The sequence below is a fragment of the Ovis aries genome, chromosome 11 (assembly GCF_016772045.2).
Source record: "Ovis aries strain OAR_USU_Benz2616 breed Rambouillet chromosome 11, ARS-UI_Ramb_v3.0, whole genome shotgun sequence".
In the NCBI taxonomy this organism is placed as follows: Eukaryota; Metazoa; Chordata; class Mammalia; order Artiodactyla; family Bovidae; genus Ovis; species Ovis aries.
Window position 1 is genome coordinate 53,416,688 of NC_056064.1, and position 15,317 is coordinate 53,432,004.

Consider the following 15,317-nt stretch of genomic DNA (forward strand, 5'->3'; position numbering starts at 1 on the left):
AGCATAGAAGACAAAAACTAAGGAAGTTTTGCGAAGCTGAAATAATTCAGGTGTTACCAAGTCAATCAGCTGCAAAGATAGTGATTTATTGTTGGCAATTAAATAACAAAATCGCCTGATCAAAAGGCAGGCACACAGGGACTTCCTGGTGGTCTGATGGGTTAGGACTCCACTCTGCCAATGCATGGGGCACTGGTTTGATTCCTGGTTGAGGAACTAAGATCCCACATGCCCCACAGTGTGACCAAAAAGGGTAAAAAGGAGAAAGAAAAAGGCAGATACACAGCACTTCTCTAGATTACTGTGTTCCAGCTCCAGACTGGGATTGAACTAGATCCAAACAATCCAGTGTAAATCCTACACTGCATTTCATAAATTAGTATCGGTTTTCCTTAGGCTCATCAGAAAACTAACTAGTATTAATACAATAAGAATGGGAAAAAACGATTGTCCTGGAGCATTTACTTTTACAAAACTGGACACACACACACACAAAAACCTATGCAATCGAGAAACCATATTTTGTGAGACAGAGATCAATATCCTTAAGTGGTGATGATCAAAAACTGAAAAGCAACTTAAACCCCAAACTCTGAGGTCAGTGAACATTCTGTAAAATCAGTGAAGGTCAAGAGTGATGCTGCAGAATCTGTAAAAGACCTGCTCTGTAGCAGAAACCTCATCAGACACTCATTGGGTCTGCACTTTGTTTGGAGGGGGAATCCCAGCTGATCAACAAGCAGGCAAGTGTTCAAGCCGTGAGCTGAGCCACAGCCTAGCAGATGCCGTCACTGCTGCTTCCGCCTCTGATCCCACTGGCCCGGGTACCACAAGCCCCGACAGGAAGGGCCAGGCGCTGTATGTGCGAAAATGAATGGAGAGGACCCACAGGAAGCAGCACCTTGTCACTGGTACAAAGGGAACTGAGGGAGGTGTGAGTGATTCTTCTGTAGCACAAAGACAGCTGGTCCCCCAGACCAGGACAGGGACAGGCTCAGATCACCTGTGGTCCCTGTGAGGGATGGACTCTGCTCTCACTGCAGAGTGGTGCTCAGTTCAGGACAGACGGGAATATCATAGGTGATGTGGGGCAAGGATAATGCCTCAACACAGCTAGACTGTCGTTGCAGAATATGAGACTAATGTAATCAATGAAAAATTACTGAGTAACCCCATCATCCTCAGTGACACAGTACGTGTGCAGTCTCTGCAGAGGGCTCAACTGTTGTTCAATCGCTAAGTTTTGTCCAACTCTTTGTGACCCGTGGACTGTAGCCCACCAGGCTCCTCTGTCTATGGGATTTCCCAGGCAAGAATACTAGAGTGGGTAGCCATTTCCTTTTCCAGTAGGGCTCAGTGAAAGTGAAGTAACTCAGTCATGTCCAACTCTTTGCGACCCCATGGACTATAGCCCACCAGGCTTCTCCATCCATGGAATTTTCTAGGCAAGAGTACTGGAGTGGGTTGCCATTTCCTTCTCCAGGGGATGTTTCCAACCCAGGGATCGAACCCAGGTCTCCCGCATTGTGGGCAGACGCTTCATTGTCTGAGCCACTATGTGCAAGTAATGGCTCTAACATTTTATCTGTCTCTGTCAAAGTGGTTGAAATAAAATCCACAGCTGCTTTCACACTATCGTGACAGAAGGCCCGGATCGTGACATCACACACGTGCATAAGGCCCGGAGGACGGAGAACAAACAGGAACCCGGAAATAGTCACCATGGTGGACGGGGCACGTTTTCCTTCTATGTTTGGTGAGACTGTGTGCAATTTGTTTAAAAATCTCTACGTTATCTATAAATATTTTACACATACAAGTAAATACCTTTGGCTCTTCCAACCAAACAGGAATGCCTTTATCCAGGGTGAATCTCAGATTCTTTGTCTACTAAAAACCATTAAGAGGAGATTCTGAGGGTAACATATTCAAGAGGAAAAAAAAAAATCACAAATGCATGTGATGCTGTCCCTATCTCTGTGGGGTGTCATGGATGTCGTATGCTACACGGAGCAGCGGGCAGATATGTATTTCACACGAGACCCCCACCACCTCCCCTCCACCTGTGCCCTCAGCAAGCTACTTAACTGCCCGTTTCCTCTGTAATTTGAGGCCCGGGTGGCTGTCAGGACCACATGAGATGAGCATAAGATGCGCCACACGTGGTCGCCCGGCGCTGCCAGGTCACGCTTGTCGCCAGGACCCGGGCACCAGGCACATGTCAGCAGGAGCTTTTTCAGAGACAGTGAGCAGGGGGTGAGGGAAAAGTCATGGGAACGAGGACTTCCAGAAGGAAGACTTGGGTGGGTGCGACGGGGATAGCCGAGTTTAATAATAATTTAGTTTTGGCTATGCTGAGTCTCTGTCGTTGTACAGGCTTTTCTCTAGTTGCGGTGAGAAGAGGCTACTCTTGTCATTGCGGTGGCTTCGTATGTTGCAGAGACGGGCTCTAGGGCGTAGCCTCCATAGTTGTGGCCCGTGGGCTTAGCTGCTACGCGGCCCGTGGGACCTTCCCAGATCAGGGATCCATCTTGTCTCCTACACTGGCAGGTGGATTCTTTACCACCGAGCCACTAGGAAAGCCCAGAACCCTGCCATCTTAGACAGAATCTCTCCTCTCGACCTTGGCCCTCTGCTCATCGCCTTCTCCCACAGCTGCACCTGCTGCCCCATCTCTGGCTGAGACCCAGGCTTCTGCATCCAACCTCTGCTGTCCCCTCGACAGACACATGCCTGCTGGTGCGCCCTGAGAAGGCAGTGCCCCTCGCCGTGACCTGCCCACCTGCCCGAGCTCTGAACCCTCCCTGCTCTGCAACCAGATGCTGTCCCAGCCTGGCTGCAGTATCCATCCTCGGCCCTGGCCACTATTCCTTCCCCTCTCATGCCAAACACGGCGGGGCTCAGCTCTTCTCCTCCAGCTGTGCTTCCCACTAATCCACTCTTCACCTTACAGTTGACACGATTCTGTAATTAAGCCTGATGGTTCAATCTGCTTCATCTTCTCAGTGGCTTCCCAGACCTCTGGATACACCCCGATTCCTTCACGGGGCCTAAATGAACGTGCCTGCTCTTGCTGTGGTCTCCTTTCTCCGCAAGGCCTTCCTGCCACCTCCCACCACACACCCCCAGCACCAATAGGGTGAAGTTCTTTCTGTCCCTCAAAGATGCTACCTTCCCTCTTGCCTCCAGGTCTTCTGTGCTAGTGCCTCTGAGCCCCTCCTCTGCGAGCTGTCCAGTTACAAAGGCCAGCTGGACTGAAATCTCTCTCCCTCCCATGGCCCATGTGGCACGTGCATTTTTTCAGTCATGTTCACGCTCCCTGAGGGCAGGCACTGGTCTCTAACAGCTTCTTGCCTCTTTTACTGCAGTATCTAGGAGAGTGCCTTGCGCAGGGTAGGGACTCAACACACAGATTTTCATCTGATTTTAGCATTTTTCTTTCCACTGAAATCAGAACATGATTTGTACTGAATAATGCCATATAAAACCGTTTCAACCAAAAACGGTTTTGTTTCATGGTTAACCACATCAGAAACACCTGTGGAGCTTTAAAACCGGCCAGTGGGCGGGCTTCCCATCCGGACCAAGGACACCTGCATCTGAGGTGTCTCTGAGGCTGGTACCTCCCAGCTCCCTAAGCTCTGGGGGAATTCTAACGAAAGCCCTCTGGGGTTGAGAACCACTGATTTATCTCATAAACAAAGACTTTGTAATAAGTAAACACAGGCTAACACAATGGCCTCCAATCTTTCTAAAGAAGGTATATTTCTTTTCCTCTCCTTTCTCTTGAAAGTGGGTAATATTTTTAACCCCCTTGGACTGAAAGCTATCAGAAAATCCCATTTTATTTCTTTTTTCTCTCTCTTGGATTGAAAGCTATCAGAAAATCCTACTTTATTTTTTCTCTACACTATTATCTCTTTGGATAACATTCAAATACGATCCTGTAAGGTGACGGGCATAGAAATCAGTTTAATATCACTCGCTACAAAATCGCTAGTTGAGTGTGTGTGTAAACGTAATGGGAGTTTTTCTTCAACCCCTGAAGGCACATGCAGCGCCGTACCTGGGCCGAGCAGCGGTGATCGGCTGAGCTGGGCGCTGGCCTGGTGCGCCGGGGGCGCCTCGGCCGCGCTCCCGCTGTCGCTCGTGGTGGCGGTGGTGGCGGTGGCGCCCGCCGAGGCGCTGCTCTGGATGCCTGGGTTGTTTCTGTCCCACATGTTTACAGTTTTATTGTTGTAGTTGCTCGGGTCGCCCCAAGCTGAGGTACCGTCATCGATTTCCATTTTGCGTCGGATGGAGGGCGGGGAAGGCTCCTCCCAGCCCGTGGCCTCGCTGCCGTCCTTCGGTTTGACGGGGACCGGTCCCCCGATCCACCCTGTTCCTGTCTGTTTCACGGAAGCGGCTCCTCCCCAGTTATTCGAGCTGCTGTCTGGGGGTTTGCTCGCCCAGTTTTGTTGGGGGCCAGGCTTCAAAGACTCTCCCCAGCTCGTCCCTGGATTCACCTTCGTGTTTGTGCCATTGCCCCAGCCACCGGTCCCCGACCTCGGAGCCTCGTTCCAACCAGACCCTGACCGACTACTGTCAGCATCCCAGCCTGAGGCGTTCTTCTTCCCCTCCCCCAGGTGTCCCAGGACTGAGGACGAATCTGCCCAGTCTCCCCCTCCTGCGCTCCAGGCTGGGTTTGGCTTGTGTCCATCTCCCCAGTTCTGAGATCTGGGTTTCTGAGGCTCAGCCCAGGTGGGGGACTTGTCCTCCTGATTTACCGTCCCGCTCCAAGCGTGGCCACTCTTGGCAGCAGCAGCATTATTAACAGCAGTAGAGCTTATCGCCTCCCCCCAAACCGCGGGGCCATTTGGCGCTTTGTGGCTGCTGTCTCCCCAGCCGGCGTGCGCTGGCGCAGCAGCAGGCGGTGAGCTGACCCACCCCGATACTGAAGAGGTATTTGTACTGTTCACGCTGGACCCATCGTTCTTCCCCCCTGAGTGTGAAGGCTGAGTAGCTGCACACCCCCAGGCCTCTGTCCCATTGTCGTTCTTGCGCTCGGACCTGGGGGACTCTTCAAATTCCCAGGCAGTGTTTTGCTTCACTGGAGTCTGTCCCCAACCAGTGTTGGACAGAACTCTGGGGTCCAGGTCGCTCCTTGGCAACTGGAGGTGCCCTTGTTCAAGAAGCCCTCTGTCTCGCCGTCGGCCTTCTGCCCCATCCCGCCCAGTGCTCCCTTCGTGGTGGCTGCCAGAACTGTCGCTGCTGCCTTCACTGGCTGGCGTTCCAGAGGACGCAGCTTTGGCCCAAGAGTTCACGAGCTCGCTGCCAGGCTGCGTGGCAGGATTCTGGCCGCCAGCGCTAGGACTGTCCCACCCTGTTGATCCTTTCCCGTTGACGTCGCTACTGGAATGCTGGTTGGGGGGCTTCCCCCAGTCCCCGTTCACCCCGTTGGAGGCGCTCCGGCTGGGGTGGCCCCAAGCTCCCGAGTGGAGGTTGCCCACGCCGCTGCTGCCCCCTCCCCGGCCCCAGGCGAGGATGCCAGGACCAGCGGGAGGTCCTGAGTCCCAGGCATTGTTCCCTCCGTTCCCCTCCTTCTGCACAGCGCTGCTGGAGCCATTCTGCTTAGCACTTAATGCTGAGTTCACAGTGTCGCCATTCCCCTGACTGAACCCGGAACCGCTGTTTCCTGTGGCCGGGTTACCTGGGGACAGTCCCCACACAGAACTGCCGATTCCTTCGCTGCCACCCCCGCCGACTTGAGAAACTGACGATCCGTTAGCACCAGGAAGGCCTTGCAGGTGGGGCGGGATGATGGCCCCCATGCCGACAGCCAGGCCCCAGTTCGGCAGTCCGTTCGTCTGCACTGTGTTGAGAGGGCTGGGGGAAGGGCTCAGGGGGTTAGTGTTGTTTGGCCCGTCAGTGTTAAGGTTCTGAGGTTGTGCGCTGAAAGACACATTCTGGGAAGTGGACGTCTGTGGTCCTGTGCTCTCTTGCGGCAGCAAGTTTCCCCAAGCACCTACAGTGCCCGCGGGGTTCCCATTCTGGGTGCCCATGCTCTGACCTATGGCACTGACCGGACTGCAAATACTGGCAGGGCTGCCTGTCGCCACAGTTCCTTCGTGTCCGAGTACAGGCCAGGCAGCTGGGTTGGCGTTGGGATTAAGGTTAAGATTAATGCCAGCGTTGGAGTTGGAGGCACCCCAGCAGTTCTGACTCCTCCCATCTCCGATCATGTTGTCCATTTTCCCATCCCCGCCGCCGAGGGAGCAGTGAGCCAGGCCCGAGCCAGCGCCGGCGGCTACGCCCCACACTCTGGCGGCACCTCCGTTACCGTTCGCTCCCCCCGCCCCAAGGGCACTCTGAGCGGACGGGTTTTGGACCAGTGTGCCGTTGGAGCCATTATTGCCGTTCGTCTTCTTGGTCTGTCCAGTGAAGCTGCCCTGGGCGCTCCCTGTAGCCATGCTACTGTTCTCTGAGCCACAGTTGGAGGCAGAGTCAGTGTCTGTGGTACATTCTGAGGCGGATTCCGTCTCTGCTCCCGTGATGGAAGGCCAGGCCCCCGCGTCTGTCCTGTCGCTTAGCGCCTTCTCCCAGCTGCAGCTGGCTTCGCTCCGGTAAGTGGGCTGCTGTCCCCAGTGGGAACTCTCATAATGCTCCGCTGGGCCGCTGTGACCAAGATCTGAAAAAGACGAAACACATTCAAAGTTAGCGTCTCCTCCCACTTGTCAATCGACTGTTCAAACTAGTCTTGGGGGCACGCTCTTTATTCTGAGTTTTCAATTCTGAATGACAGACACTAAAAGCGACTCCAAGAAAGAAAGCTATTTGTCTTCTAAGTGCATGCTAAGTGGCTTAGGTCATGTCGGACTCTTTGTGACGCCAAGGACCATTCCATAGCCCACCAGACTCCTCTGTCCATGGGATTCTCCAGGCAAGAATACTGGAGTGGATTGCCATGCCCTCCTCCAGGGGATCTTCCTGACCCAGGGATGGAACCCAAGTCTCTTATGTCTTCTAAGTAGCTCTTACTCAAAAAAGACTTAATGCTTCCAAAATTCCATTCGTTCTTACCACTACACCATTCTACTGGGAAGATTCACAGTGTACCCATCAGCACATGTGTGTCTCTGAAAGCATTTGTACTGAAGAAACCGGCTTGACTGGGAGTAGTCTGAAATCTACCTGGGTGTGCCACACCTGTGAATACACTGGCGCCAACTCCGAAGCTCCCATGGGTGCTTGGGTGCAGCCTGCAGTTCTTTTCAAGACCTCTGAAGAGTCACAGTATTAGACAGAGGCTACACGGCGCATTTGGCAGAAAAGAATCATAAATGCCCCACAGAAGCACATAACAGAACCAAGTATTTTGGGGGTTGGGGATGGAGAGACAGAAAGAAGTAGCTTTAGAAAATGATATCTCGTGTTATCAAGGGAACAATGGTTAGAATCACTTAATCACATTCCTACTACTTTATCTGCTATCACCAGTGATCATGGTTCACCCCGGTTTCCTGAGCATTAATCTCACAGCCCTACATCTGGTACCTTTTTAGATCTTGAGGGGTTCCTTCTACCTCTGCTTTCTGTTTTGCTAACTTGGTCTTTTCTTTGGAGATTCCCCAGAAGAACTTTCTATGATGTTTTCTATGGTGTTTATATACTTTCACTCTTAGGAGTCTAATAAATAATCTAGCATTTGGTATCTGAATTTTATCTCCTCTAATTTCCTTTTTTTTTTTTTGAGTATTCTTAACATTGCAATCAAACTTATATACCAAATTTTCCAACAGGCTTTATCTGAAGTATGAAGTGAAGTGAAAGTCACTCAGCCGTGTCCAACTCTTTGTGACCCCATGGACTATATACAGTCCATGGAATTCTCCAGGCCAGAATATTGGAGTGGGTAGCCTTTCCCTTCTCCAGGGGATCTTCCCAACCTAGGGATCAAACCTAGGTCTCCCACATTGCAGGCGGATTCTTTATCAGCTGAGTCACAAGGGAAGCCCATTTGAAGTATGCATCACTCAAAACTAAAGTAATATAAAAAATTAATGTATTTACATAAAACCTCAATTAAAAATCCTTGACAGAGTTTCTTTAAATAGCAAGATATACAAATAATTGCAACTAAATATTTCTTCTCTTTCAGAACTTTTACATTATGTTCTTTGCAACTTAATTTCAACAAGAAAAAAATCTTACTCATCATGCACAGTGAAACTGGGTGTCCCCTCAAACCTTTTCTATTATTTGGTAGAGCTAAAAGGAGAAAAGAGGAAGCATGCAATCATCACTATCACTAGAAAGAATACACCAAAGCTCATTTCAGCCTTAAAAAAACTCCCACACCAGTGATTTCTGTTGCCTGATTTAAATGGAATGTAATGAATTTAGAATGATGGTTTAGGTGATTCTAAAGTAGGCAAGTAATTACAGGTGAAAAGCACAAAGCGATAATGAAGGGGGGCAACAGAACACTTCAAGTATCTCAATTACCATAAAACAATAAAGTTTTTTACTGCCAAATATTAGGGGTTGGCTCTAAGGCGATGGCACTCCACTCCAGTACTCTTGCCTGAGAATCCCATGGACGGAGGAGCCTGGTAGGCTGCAGTCCATGCGGTCGCGAACAGTCAGACACGACTGAGAGACTTCACTTTCACTTTTCACTTTCATGCATTGGAGAAGGAAATGGCAACCCATTCCAGTGTTCTTGCCTGGAGAATCCCAGGGACGGGGGAGCCTGGTGGGCTGCCATCTATGGGGTCACACAGAGTCGGACACGACTGAAGTGACTTAGCAGCAGCAGCAGCTACAATCTGGTTTATGACTACTTCTTCTGTTGGTTTTGCCTATACTAAACTAGGTTAAAGCGTCTGCCTCCAATGTGGGAGACCCAGGTTCAATCCCTGGGTTGGGAAGATCCCCTGGAGAAGGAAATGGCAACCCACTCCAGTATTCTTGCCTGGAAAATCCCATGGACAGAGGAGCCTGGTAGGCTACAGTCTGAGGGGTCGCAAAGAGCTGGACACGACTGAGCGACTTCACTTTCACTTTTCAAACTAGCTTGTTTGGTTGCTAGGTCGTATCTGACACTTTTGCGACCCCATGGACTGTAGCTCGCCAAGCTCCTCTGTCTATGCAATTCTCCAGGCAAGAATACTGAGTGGGTTGCCATTCCCTCATATCATATATCACTTATATGTGAAATCTAAAAAACGGATACAAATGAACTTATTTACAGAACACAAAGAGATTCCCAGACGGAGAAAAAACACTTAAGGTTACCAAAAGGGAAGGGGGGAGGGGTAAATTAGGAATTTACAGACATACACAACTATATAGAGAAGGCAATGGCACCCCACTCCAGTACTCCTGCCTGGCAAATCCCAGGGACGGGGGAGCCTGGTGGGCTGCCGACTATGGGGTCGCACAGAGTCGGACATGACTGAAGCGACTGCAGCAGCAGCACACAACTATATATACAATAGATAAACAACAAGGACCTACTGTATAGCACAGGGAACTAAATTAAACTGCAACCGGAAACACCAACATGAGTAAGAGCAATTCTGGGATTGGGGGGGGGGGGGAGGAAGGGAGAAGATGGACTAAGATCCAGATATGGTGAGTCTGGGGTGCTTGCAAGACCTCCAAGCGGATCTGTCCACAGTCCTGGGAGAAGCAAGCTGGAAGCTCAGACATCAATGTGCGGTTCATCAGCCCCCTCTATGTGGACTCGTGCATCCTTGCAGGTGCTTCATCCAGACCCTTAAAAGGCCATCACTGCCACTCTTCCCGCCTCTTCACTCCTCTCCATCATCCACTTCAGTTGCCCGATCAAGTGGGGACTACGTTCGACAAGCACTGGGGAATCTACGGGTTGTCATCCACTTGACAGGACCTTTTTCTCAAAGGCAAGACCGTGTGTGCAAGTGGCACACGCCAAGAGAGCGGTGTTTCTAACTCAGAGGGGAGCTAAACGTTCTGGAACTTGGTACAGCCAGTCAGAAGGGAGTTGAGAGAGAGAGACGGCTAGAGGAGACGAGATAAAGGAGGTGAAATGTCCTCCAGGAAATTCCCTGGCAGTCCAGTGGTTAGGACTTGGCACTTTCATTGCCACTGCTCTGGATGCAATCCCTGGTTGAGGAACTAAGATCCCAAAAGCTGCTCAGCATGGCCAGAATAAATAAATAAGATCTCCCACACCAGCCTTAAGGGTGTTTTACTGAACGGGCATCCACACCTGTGCTTTGGCACAGAGGGGTAACGAAAGGACAAGTTGTCACTGCTGCTGAAGGAGCCTAAAGGAGAGACTCAGCTCTCACCAATGTGCGGCACAGCTCGAGTCCACTTTCTGGTGAGGACTTCTGTCCTAAGCTTGCAAAGAGGGCCAACTCTTACATATGGAGCTATTGGGAGGGGCTTAAAATGAGGCTAACAAGTGAATTTGCTATATACATTTATCTAAGTGTTATTACTGTGTAAGCCACTAAAACACATTTTTTCTATGTAAAATGTTTTTAGTTGTAATGAAAACAGTGGATAAGGAGGAAAGAGACAAACATTACAATGTCTTTCATTGTAATTAAACTTCAAGAATACCAAAATGATATAAGGATTTTTTTTCCAAGAAAATAGCACTTTTGAGGGTGCTGACAGGATCAAAATGAACATTACATATGAAAATAAAATGAACACAAAACCAAAAAGTTAAGGATAAATGGCAAAAATCACTCTATGCCATGTTTCTACAAGTTGATTTCCAGTCCCACTCCCTAGCGTCTCCAGTTCTGGTATTCTTAGTGTCCCAGGAGCTTCTTTACAAAGCCCTCTCTTCGGATAGTTTAGGGGCCTGTAACAGAGGCCGTTCCTATGTAACTCTAGTCACAGTGTCCTCAGATGACAGTTCCCGGATGACAGTTCATATTGTGCTGAACACGCACGTTCAACAGTCCTGCCGGTGAGCTTACAAACACCGCACAGATGAACAAGAACGTTCTGTACCAGGATAGGTGTGATGCACAAAGGTGCCACTCTTGGCTTCAGTCCCCCCCCCCCCCTTTTCCACTTTATCTTGTTTTCTCATTTTTTTTTTTCCTTCTCAAAAAGTTTTGAAATGGGAATCAACTGTGTCATGTGTACTTTAATTAAAAAAAAAAAAAGTCTGGGTACTTCCCAGGCATCCGATGGCTAAGACTCCACACTCCTAATGCACGGGACATGACTAAGGTCCCACATTCCATGTAGTCCAAAAAAAAAAAGTTTGAACACTAAAATGCATTTAAAAGCTGGAAAGACTTGAAAACTGGAAAGCAGAAAGTTACGATTTTAATGCAATATTTATGGTTTTCAAGTATAGACTTCAATTGGTTTGAAAATACAACTTATCACTGTCTTAAGTGCAGTGGTAAAGGCCAAACAACAGAAAACAAACAGCAGAACCTACACCTCCAACACATGAATGAATTAACCTAAATCCACTTTGGGAAAACCAGGCTTTCCCCTCTCCTCACCATTCTTTCCCCACTCAGACTCCTTTAAAACCTTCTGGGGGCTCTGAGGAGCACAGTTTGACTAGTTCTGTTCTGGGTAATCCCTGAAGTCTCTCCTCTCCTGCCCCTCTTCATCATTAACACCATCATCATAATTACATCATCAGCATTATCACCTCTACCATCACCACCATCACCACCACCACATATTATGACCTTAGAATTTATCCCCTAAATGAGAATATGTTATGTTTTTAAAACTATTATTCTCTTTATCTTTAAAGCATAGCATTCTTCTTGGTAGAATTTATGACCTTGAAAATATTTGAGTAACATGGTTTTCATAAACCAAAATATCTTGACTGCGTTATCAATTTTAAAAATCCATCTTTTAGTTATAGTCTAAAAGACTATATGAAAGAAACTGAAATGACTGACTTCTGTGAGTAGGTATTTTGAAATGAATGAAAGCTCTGAAATAAACCACGGCTGAATTCTCTTGTAGGTTATTTTACACTCTTCAGCATAAGCCCAGGAGCTTTAAAAGGCTAAAATATATACATCTGTTGGGCAGCAAGTTTGAGAAAGTTTATAAATAAGAGTGTTCATATCCCTAAAGGGGGTAAAGAATCTGCCTGCCAATGCAGGAGACCCAAAAGACACAGGTTTAATCCCTGGTTCGGAAAGATCCTCTGGAGTAGGAAATGACAATCCACTTGGATACACTTGCCTGGGAAATCCCATGGACAGAGGAGTCTGGCAGGCTACAGTCCATGGGGGTGCAAAGAGTTGGGCAAGACTAAGCATGCATGCATACAGGCACGCATATCCCTAAGACATCCCATATTTCATAGCATTTTGAAGTTCCAAGTATTTCCACACACATTAGGTTAACTGAACCTTACAAGTTACATCTGTTTTACAGATGGGGAAACAGACTCAGGCCAAACTTGCAAAGGCGTCATAACCAATGGCCAGTAAAGGCTGAACGGAAACTTGTATCTTCAGAATAAAATTATAGTGCACCTTCCATCACAACATTCTATCATTAAACTAGTTCCACTAAAGAAAAGCCTTAAAAATGAAAAAAGTAATGAAGTTCTGTGTCATGTTAAATTCTCTTTTTTAACTGCTGTCTGAAGAGTTCACACGTTCTAAAAATAGATGTCTATAAAAGTCTAAGTAACAAACTGTCTTAAGTGATTAAAAGGATTATACAATAGCATAAAGAGAAAAACTTTCTTCTTTTGCTTTTAAATTCCAAAATGTTGCCATAGAAAGATAAAATCTTCAAAAAAAAAAAAAGTATTTAACAAAGAGCTTTTAAAGCTCCAGTAAGCGAAATTATAATTAGGTATCAGGTTAATCAGGTAGGGAAGTGTGGACAAGATTTACTCAGAAGTGTGCAGAACGCTTAATTTAGTGCTAACCCTGACAAATGGTATGGAATTCATTCTTTCTCACCACAGTCCTTTTAACGGAAATGGCAGAATAATAAACTACATCCTAAAGTAATTCCAAATGCTTTCTGTAGTTGAAAACACAAGCGTACTATGTGTACTGGTAACACATACTCGGACACTGGGTTTTTCAAGGGGCGGAATCCAAGTAAACGCTGTTTTCAACCTTGGAGAACCGAAGCCACCTCCCTCCACTGCCTTGACGCGGTTGCAAAAATCTCATGGAGAAAGTGTTCTTAGCTCAAAACTCCAGCACAGGACAGACTCGGAGACATCTCTTCCGTTCACTTCTATCCTTGCAAGGGATTATGAAATGCAGAACCGAGTGAAAGGTTTACTGAAAACAATAATCAAAGTGTCCACAAGAAAAAGCTTGATGGCCCTGCTTTACTTCAATCGGCAGGACGAGGCTGCTTAGCAGGAGGAGGCTGCTTCCCCGGGGTCCAGATCCTGTGAGAAGCCCCCGCAGGGGAGGAAACCTCCCCGATCGCGGAGGAGCGGCTGCTGTGGGCTCGGTGGCGGCTCTTTTCGGCTACTCCGCGGGCCGCGGGGGCACAAGTACCTGCGAGAGGGGCCGCCCACCCCTTGGGAGACGCTACCTCGCGTGCCGGCCGCCCGCATCTAGGGCCGCGCGGGCTCCCTGCTCCGCCGGGACACCGGCTGTTGCCGCCGGGAGGCTCCGCCGGCTGTGCCCGGCGACCTGCAGGCGCCCGCGGGCAGGACTGGCGGTGCCCTTCCCACCCCGGGAGGATTTGAAAGCTTTGATTATCTAATTGCAGCTGACACTAAACCGATCTTCCTGCCTCTCAACATTCTTTCGATGGTCACACCGTTTTCACTGCAGGACCCAGTTGCGGCAGCAGGAGAGCCACTTTCCGTCTGTGTTTTTGAAAGTCAGCCAAAAGCGAAAGGGCGCGCTGCCTATTGGCTGCCCGCAGACAAACCGCTGCCCTCTCCTATTCCTTTGTTTTCGGTTCCTCCTCTTTCCCGCTCTTCCCCGAGAACGTTTCGCTTCCCCCGGAAAGTCTGGCATACCAACACTAGCTATAATTTTCTAAATGAGGCCCATATGTAAATTGGCACATGTCCAACTTCTTAATTACTTTCCTGCTTCTATCTACGAAAGATCTAAGTAGCGAACACAACCGCATAGTAATCAAAGCCTCTGATTATAAATGTACAAAGTAGCCACCAAAACAATAGATTGCCTTTAGCGCGGCCAGAAAAAGAGTTTTTTAAAAAGATAAAAAAGCTCACAAGTGTTTCAAGATGGAGTTACACTGCAGATAGGCAAAAACACAGTCTGAATGGAAAATTCACATTTTCCAGGAAGCTTCACAGGGTGAATCAGTGCACTTGTATACTAGTCACACCTTACCAGGCAACATTTGTTGCCAATTGGCTGGATGGGCACTCCCCTCCAGAATCAACACAGGAACTTATAATCTATTTCCGCTTGCATTATTTTATTAGAAGGCCAATGTTTTATTTCAGGACAAACTTGTTATTTAAAGAGAGCACCTGGATCCAGGGCTGTGCTGGGGCTGTCTCACAGGACCCCCTCCACCCACCGTGAGGGGTGATTCAGTTTCTGGATGCCCCAGTGATGAGGGACAGGCTGAACCCCGCCCCACTGTACTGTGCTGCCTAATTGGGTCTCTACCCTCCGGAGCTGCCCCAGTCCACGAGGCCTCCTGGGCTGTCAGACCAGGATTTCTCTGACTGAAATGCTCCCAGGCCCTCTTCCTCACTGGCTCTTTGCAGGGCTCCCCTCAGTTCCCTTCCGGTCCACACAGATGTCTCAGGCCTCTTTTTCCCTGGCTACTCTGGGCATGCCTGTTTGAGAGCCATGTTTTTCCACAACGCAGGTGACCCCCAGAAGTTAAACTATATGTGGAGTCAGAGCATCAACAATTAACAGGAAGTGTCCACCTGAAAACGTCTTTTTTTGAATTGGAAGCCCAATATAAAGAATCTGTGCTTAAACTTCCTTAAACTTGTTGAAGGGCTTCCCTTCAGCATTAGCATTACTGAACATTATAAGTAAAGTGGCCAGGAGTTAGCTGTGCATGCTAGGATGGAAGTCTTGGTTCCCTTAGAACACGTGATAGTGCTGGCGTAAATAATGCTACAAAAACTACCAAATCAACGGCATCTCTCCAACAGTGCCCTGGGCTGACATGGAGATGGCACAAAGCTAACACAAAGAGGGGCCGGTAGAACCTGAAATCTGTTTTTTTTTTTTTTTTTAATGGTGAGCAATTTATTCTTTTTAATTTAAAAAAAAAAAACAAAACTTTTTTTTTGGAAGTGGACCATTTTTAAAGTCTTTACTAAATTTATTACACCACTGCTTCTGTTTTACGTTTTGGTT

At 48.3% G+C, this 15,317-nt stretch overlaps 1 protein-coding gene across 9 annotated transcripts in view; it reads right to left on the reverse strand.

Moving 5' to 3' along the window:
- TNRC6C (trinucleotide repeat containing adaptor 6C) overlaps positions 1 to 15,317 on the reverse strand; it is a 116,492-nt gene that overhangs the window by 36,394 nt on the left and 64,781 nt on the right. For 6 of the 9 annotated variants that reach the window (XM_060394970.1, XM_060394969.1, XM_027974166.3 and 3 more), the window contains exon 1: positions 4,067 to 6,545. In XM_060394970.1, the coding sequence (XP_060250953.1) occupies positions 4,067 to 6,449 (2,383 nt within the window). In that variant the 5' untranslated portion in view covers positions 6,450 to 6,545. Of the gene's footprint in view, positions 1 to 4,066; positions 6,668 to 15,317 lie in introns of those variants that run through there. The other 3 variants (XM_060394971.1, XM_027974165.3, XM_060394966.1) reach the window with 1 other exon arrangement.